This window comes from Prorops nasuta, unplaced genomic scaffold, assembly GCF_024137725.1.
Source record: "Prorops nasuta isolate Cenicafe-Biocafe unplaced genomic scaffold, Cenicafe_Pnas_1.2 PNAS00034, whole genome shotgun sequence".
Taxonomy (NCBI): Eukaryota; Metazoa; Arthropoda; class Insecta; order Hymenoptera; family Bethylidae; genus Prorops; species Prorops nasuta.
Window position 1 is genome coordinate 363,120 of NW_027116831.1, and position 7,798 is coordinate 370,917.

At 27.6% G+C, this 7,798-nt stretch overlaps 1 protein-coding gene across 1 annotated transcript; it reads right to left on the reverse strand.

Annotated features, from left to right (window-relative positions):
- Positions 1-374: 374 nt before the first annotated feature.
- On the reverse strand, positions 375-7,563 carry LOC136783580 (uncharacterized). The gene is made up of 5 exons (XM_066743835.1): positions 6,710-7,563; positions 6,216-6,558; positions 5,981-6,146; positions 4,515-5,785; positions 375-398 (listed from the first exon to the last, which is right to left on the reverse strand). Exons 1-5 carry the CDS (start codon positions 7,561-7,563, stop codon positions 375-377), a joined length of 2,658 nt encoding a protein of 885 aa, XP_066599932.1.
- Between the last annotated feature and the right edge of the window lie 235 nt (positions 7,564-7,798).

Genomic DNA, 7,798 nt, shown 5'->3' on the forward strand with positions numbered 1-7,798 from the left:
CTATCGATATCCTGATCTCTATTAAATAAAACTTTTGATCAATCTTTTTCCTTCCCTCTTATTTCAACTACACCTCAGTAGCTCTTGTTGATTTCTCCTACACTTATCGAGACATTACTACGAGCTCTGTATATGAAAAGAAAAGAATATAAAACCTTTACGTTAAAAGGAGATGGTTTAATAGAAGATATATAAGAAGTAGTGTGGTTTGTATAACATAAACTGCGTGCAATTACATTATGTAGCAACTGCTTACTTTGACGAAAGTCTTGCACATGGCAAAGTAATATATTAGTTATTGGTTCGCTGCTTCCTCATTGCTAAGAAATTTGTGTAACTATAATACTCGATCGCAGCATAGCTCATTGTATCCTTCAATCACTAATAGTTTTTTCTACCTGCAAAACGAAATTATTGAACATTAAAAGTGTTCATTGAATAAGTAATTTATCCATAGTATCATCAGTAATGCAATTTTTTTGAAGTAAAACACATTTTTACCATTTGTGAAGGAAACTTCCATATTGTATATATTGCAGGTAGGCTTAATTACATGAAATTAATAAAACATATAACGATACTTTTTTTTGTCCTATTGCAGAATATTTTGAAGTCAAAGTCTCAATTAAAGTTAGTAGACATAGAGCTCCCTTTTATTCATGATAAATATATTAGAAATTAATCCAATTAATCTGCAATATAAAACAAAGAATCAATTTCTTTTAAATTAAGAAACACTTACTTTAATAATAAAGTAAAATACTTATCTGATATTCGTACATTGTAACTATATGTACGGTTACAGAAGTTACGCAGCACATTAACAAGCCATAGACATCTTTACAGTAATCCCATAGAACTGATTATTATTTACCTCTACTGTAAGAATGTCAACTATCTTTCACTTTTTAATAACTTGATGAATCTCCTTCGTAATGAAAGGCATAAAATCTGTAAATTAAATGATTTCAAACCTTAACGTATTAGTAGTGTTTCCTTACTAAGAAAGTAGTTTTTACTTAATATTTCCTCCTTCGATTTCATCTATTCCTTAAATTTTCTAACTCAAAGAATCGTTTTATATTTAGGCAAAAACAGAGCATCCTTTATTCCAGTATATTAAATTCAATACTTCCTTCAAATCGTGTTAATTATACACATTAAAAAGAAATACAAAGTACTTATTCGACTTTCACTTTCTATATAACCTGTTCTGGTCGCAAGCTGTCATTCAAATGTAAACACGTAATTCATAACCAAATCAGTACGAAACTGTCTCTTTCCCATGGAGCAATTTCTTATATCTGTGCGCATGCGCCTATATTCCCCCAAATCAATCATTTTCATATTATTGATAGAAAGCATACGCCATTCAAAAAATTTTATAGGACCAAAGGCCGGGTACCAAATATATACCAGTTAATGCAATGGAAGTCTATGTTTTTTAGGTATACTGTTTTCAGTTTCTTGAAGTTACACACTGTATGTTCTATTACATGTGAAATATTGAAATTATGAATTCCTTTCATATTTACACATTTACATGATTTTATTATAATTTTCATCAACTATGTTATTTCTAATTCCAAAGTTGTATGCCCAAAATCACCTGCAGGCACTTCACTCTCAAGGATTTTCTTATAAATTAACTCATATTTATCCATCACTTTTTTAGCTGTTAACCTCAACATCAACTTTGAATTATGGCACTTTCTCCAGCACACTAGTGCCATTTTCCCTTCATTAGTATAAACTAGGAAATACACCAATTTATACAATGGATGCCTCTCTTTATTAAATATACAGCTTTCAGTTTCCTAATTTTATTCACCATATGCCTGATCACATGTAAAATATTGCAATCATGAATTCTTTTCATATTTACACATCTACATAAATTTATTATAATTTTCATCAACTATGTGATTTCTAATTCCAAAGTTGTATGCCTAAAATCACCTGCAAGCACTTCACTTTTAAGGATTTTCTTATAAATTAGCTCATATTTATCCATCATTTTCTTAGCTGTTACCGTCAATATCAACTTTGAATTATGGCACTTTCTCCAGCACACTAGTACCATTTATATTTTCCTTTCATTAATATAAACTAGGAAATACACCAATTTATACAATGGAAGCCACTCTTTTGTGGATATACTGCTTTCAGTTTCGCAAAGTTATTCACTGTAAATTCTATTGCATGGAAAATATTAATATGATGACTTCTTTTCATTGTTTCATTTCTAGATGACGTTATCATTAAAATTATGATTTAATTGACTTATATATTTCAAAGGGTTTATGCCCAAAATCACCTGCAAGCCTTTCGCTATTAAAAATTGGCTTCCAAATTAATTTTTTAATTTCTCCACCTTTTCCTTAGGTTTAACTCTCAACATTAACTTTGCATTATGGCTCTTTCTATGGTAAACTGGAATCATTTCTGACTTCTTGTATTAAATATTACAGCTTAACCCTGCACAATGACACAATAAACATGTTATTGTAAATCAATCTGAAATAAAATCTCACTAAGTACCAAAAGATATATTACATATTATATTATAAAAAATTAAATTTGAATAATTTTTTTGGTAATAATAATAATTTCTTTCTATTCTGATTGGGGAAGCGTAGGTAAATATATGGTTTTAATACTTTTTTATATTATAATTGAATATTAAATAACGATTAGAAAATATTTATCTGCTTTTCTTTAATCGTAGTAATAAGAAAGATTTATTGTCTCATGGAAAATTGTTTCTATATATGATATAACCTATCGGACAGTTGAAATCCATATGAGTTTAAAGAAAAGAAAAATTTAAACATGAATTTTGTTATTGATTTCCATACCTGGATGTTTAGCATATGTTTAAACCTCATCCTTCTCTGTTTCATTTACAACCTTTGTTAATGTGCATTCTCCAATGACAGGGTATTTCCAAGAATTGTTATAGCATTTGGCACTGGTTGGCATCAAACTGCAAACTATGAAATAATGCCTATATATAACTTTGTTTTAATTAAACAAATTCTTTTTACAATGTACTTACTTTACATGAAAATGTTTATGTTTATAGCTATTGAGACACTACCGTGTGTCTTAATTATGAGTGAATGTAACAAGATTATCCTTATCTGTTTTATCTGCAATAACCTGCATTTTTGAATAACAGGGTATTTCAATAACCTTTGAAGTACATCTGGAAAGAGAGACTCAACAAAGTAATTGTTATATTTTAATACATGCTTGAGCTGAATTAAAAAATAAATAAATAAACAATTAATTTTTAATTACATACATTTTAAGCGGTTGAATGAGTTACACATACTTTACCATGTGATAATGAACAATTGGCTTATCTTTTTCTTTCGCTAGTAAATTGACATATCATTGAGTCATCAACAGTTAATCACATTTCAAACTACTGCTTCCATTGCTCAACCAGTACTCCGTAGTTGCATTAAACCAAAGCTCTGTTTTCCAGCAACACATGGCAGCACTATCTTCATTATCTATTTTATTATAAAAAGTAGTAATATCCACTGGAACTGTAACTGATTCCTCTTTAACTATGGTAGTACTTTTTGGTGCTTGCATTTTTCCAAGAATTGTTATAGCATTTGGCACTGGTCTGGCATCAAATTGCAAACTATGAAAGGATACCTTGTATATAACTTTGCTTTAATTAAACTAATTTTTTTCACAATGTACTTACTTTTCTTAAAAACGTTTATGTTAATTGTTGTTGAAACACTACCATGTGTGTTGGTTATGAGTGAACGTAACAACCTCATCCTTCTGTTTCATTTACAATTTTCGTTAATCTACATTCTTCAATAACAGGGTATTTCCAAGAATTGTTAGAGCATTTGGCACTGGTATGACTTCAAATCAGAGGTGCATACAAGGAAAATATTTTATTTATAACCTGAAATAAAATCCCACAAAGTACCACAAAATATTAAATTTTAATATATTTTACAATGTTGTGTTACTTATCTGATTCTCCATCAGACTCCTTCATGTATTTATTCCTTTAGTTTGTTTAATTATCTACACTTTGAATTATATCATACTATTTTTATCCCAACAGAGTAATTTTGATTTTGACAGTTCTATCGAAATCGATCGAAATTTAGGGTTATGCCGGTATTGAATATAGCAGGTGAATATAGCAGCCAACTTCAGCCCGAGACATACAGAGAAAAGGGAGAAGAATTTCAACTTCGGCATATATATAGCTAACAGAGTATGAGATCTCTGGATTGCGTGAACCGATTTTAATGTTTATGGGCTCAAATGAAAGCTCGTTCAAAACCATTTTAAGAAAAGCTTTGCTTAAATCATGATAGTGGATTATTCACAAAGAAAAATCGGTTTGAAAATTAGGACAGCCAAACTTGCTGTATAAGAGAGTAGTGCCTCGACGGCCGTATATACATGTCATTATCTACTTTTTTCTGTACTTGCCGTCGAGACACTACCGTGTCTCTTGATAAACATACTTTAGATAAATCTAAAACGCACATTCCAATAAATATTGGTTTATCAATAATAATATTTAATTTTTTCATTTGTATTGCAACTAAATCTTCGTCAAAAATTGAAATTCGATAAAAATTTGGTTTTGATACTAATGATCTTACACCGTATCTACCTCCCCAATTATTTTTTATATGAACATTACATCTCTTACGTACATTTTCTATAGTTTTACCAAAAACAGCATTATTCATCAATTTGTATAAATTTTTCTCAAAATCACTATTACTTTCAGTTCGTAATTTAGTATTCAAATCAATATAACTCTTCAACCAAAATGATTGTTTAAATTTTAAAATTCGATGTATTTTTTCCAAAACCACACCATGATTTAAAGCTTGTTTCAAATTTCTATAATGCATTACATAACGATACTTATTGTTTAATGTTGCTAATAGTTTTGAAATTTTTGATTTTGGTGGTTTTTTATTTTCCGGACACATGGGTAAATCTCTTTGTAAATCGTGAATTTTTTCAGGATAAAAAAGATCAACTTCTATGATGTATCCTGTATCTGAATCATCAGCATAGTCATTTACATTGAAATTTTCACAATTCTCAACCCATTCAAATTGTCCAAAAGGTAAAGCCTGAGACATTGCCCAACCATATAAATTGTTTACATCAAAATACATTAAATAACGAGATGATTCACTTGAATTATAATTTGATAAAAATTTATTGTTTGCCTTGGCATACCTATTAGAACATTGACTGAGACCACCTCTTATACCTCGTTCAATAAATGTTAACATATCTATATCAGTTACTAATTCCAACTTAATATCAGTATAAAATAACATTACATCCCATGTATAACTTGGTAAACTAAAATAATGAACTGGATCAAGTCTATAATTATTTATACATGATTTTCTAAAATTTTCAAAAATATCTGCCAACAACAGAACATCTGTTTTTAGATACAAATCAGAATATTCACCGATATTTTGAATATTAAAAGTATTCCATACTTTAAGAGCATGTGTATAATCATTCTCTGAAATTTCACATTCATCTAAATGATTGTAAAATAATTCACGAGATGGAAGTTTTGATTCATTTAAAACATTTAAATCTTTAACATAATCATATGGAAACACACCTTTACGTGTTAATAAATTAAAAGCATTCAAACTAATATCTTGAAATTCTGATTTCAAACACGTAAAATTATTCTGATCTACGTAATTGGCTAATTTTTCCAGACTAGAATTCAAAAAACGAAATGAATCTAAAAATATAAATTTAATATTACTATTTTTTATAAATTTAATTATAGTCATATATTTTTCCATATTTAACGGTATTACTTTTACATCGCCTTCAAAACTATTTGTAATGTCGCGAATTAAAAAATGAGCATCATAATTACTTAAATTATGAAATATGACTGGAATATTTAGTTTTAATTTATAGTTTATATTACATGAATTATGAGCAGCACCTCTAAATAATCCTGTGATATGATCATGATCTCGAACCTTTACATCATTTACACTAAATGGTTTTTCACAAATATAACAAAAACTTGCCTTTACAAATTTTTGAATATCTTGCTTTGACATTTCCATTGGTTTAATATCATTTATTATCTAAAAAAAATATATATATCAATATAAATAATAATAATAAATAAAAATTTTGTTTATTTGTGTACTTACTTCTGATATTTCAACAGCAATTTTTTGAAGTTCGTTGGTAAACCATTTTGCACAATCAATACTACGTTGCATTTTAAATCGTGATAAATTATTATTATAATTACACGAAACATAATATCCAATGCTATACGGTTTATGTTCTTGAAATGCTTTAGCAGGAACAGATAATGAATCTATTTTTTCAAGTAGACATTCGAAATCTGCATATATAACAAACGGTACTTGCAATTTTTTATAATAATTTTTAAATTGTAAAATATTATTATTTTTAGCAGGAAGTACTACTGCACAATCATTTACCAGATTACAATCAACACGATGTTGTATTAATTTATCATTACTACTAAAATAATGCATACAACAATTACAAAAATATTTTGTATGTTTATCTCTTACTACATTAGTTAGATAGTAAATATGATAAATTTTTAATTAAACAATAATGATAATTATAATCATTTGAAATATATAACAAATTAAAATGTTTAATTTGCTCTTCTTTCGTAAGATGTGTAGGTAAAATTTTTTTCTTCTCAGTTACAAATACATTTATTGAAATTTTATTTAATTTTTCAAATTTAGGAATATCTTTAATGGATATTGGAAATTCTAAACCTTCAAAATTCAAATAATTTTTATAATGAGGATAAGATGATAATAAATTACAATTTTTTTTTGCTGGAAATAATCCTGTCATTATTGACCATGCAAAACAATCTTTGCCTCGATTTTTAACATTAATAACAGCATGTTTATTTTGAATCCATTGAGGTAATTTGATATACGATGATGCTGTCATTGGATGATATTTAATAATTTGAATAACAATATTTATTATTTTCGAAAGAGCCCAACCAGAATCTCTTTCCTGAAATTCTTCTAATTGAGTTTTTATGTTAGACATTTCAATTTCATACCAATTTATGATATTTTCAGATTCGCATATCTTATAATTAGTATTGAAATATTTTACTTCCTCATTATTTTTTGACACAAATAATCCACTAAAAATCAACATCACCTTGATAAATTTAAATTTAAAAATTGCTTTTTGTATAAACTGGAGAACACTATCTTTTACATCCAACATAAAGTTAATTGGTTCAATATGTGGCACATTTATTATAACACCAGTTTGAAGTCTATTTTTGAAATTTGATTGTACTTCTTGCCATATATATCTTCTTTCAATCGTTTTATTTATTTTCTTTTCACCACCACCACCACCAATTTTCTCATTTTTTGTCATTAAACAACTCTTTTTTTTTCTTTCAATAATTCTCATTAAACCAATTATTCTATTAAGTTTTGCCTCTGCACTTATTTTTCTTCCCACACCAATTTTCATATTCATATATGATTTTATACTTTTTATCGCTTTATTACACTTTTTAATAAAATTTATGTAATCTTCAATCGATGATGATGTATTTTCCATTAAAGAGTAATATTTTTCACGAATCTCTCTCTCGTAGGAAGTCAACATTTTTAAGCAATCAACCATTGTGTATATGTATATGTTATTGATAATACAAAAAATATTCTATAAAGAGAGAGAGAGAGAGGGAAATGAAGTTTTCTCA

What these genes read in the sequence shown, in the direction of transcription:
- LOC136783580 (XM_066743835.1), bottom strand. Translation starts at nt 7,563, where the DNA reads ATGAAAATTGGTGTGGGAAGAAAAATAAGTGCAGAGGCAAAACTTAAT. An exon ending in ACACATCTTACGAAAGAAGA is followed by an intron (nt 6,559 to 6,709) that starts GCAAATTAAACA and finishes GCATTATTTTAG; the next exon opens with TAGTAATGATAAATTAATAC. An exon ending in TTGCTGTTGAAATATCAGAA is followed by an intron (nt 6,147 to 6,215) that starts GTAAGTACACAA and finishes TATTTTTTTTAG; the next exon opens with ATAATAAATGATATTAAACC.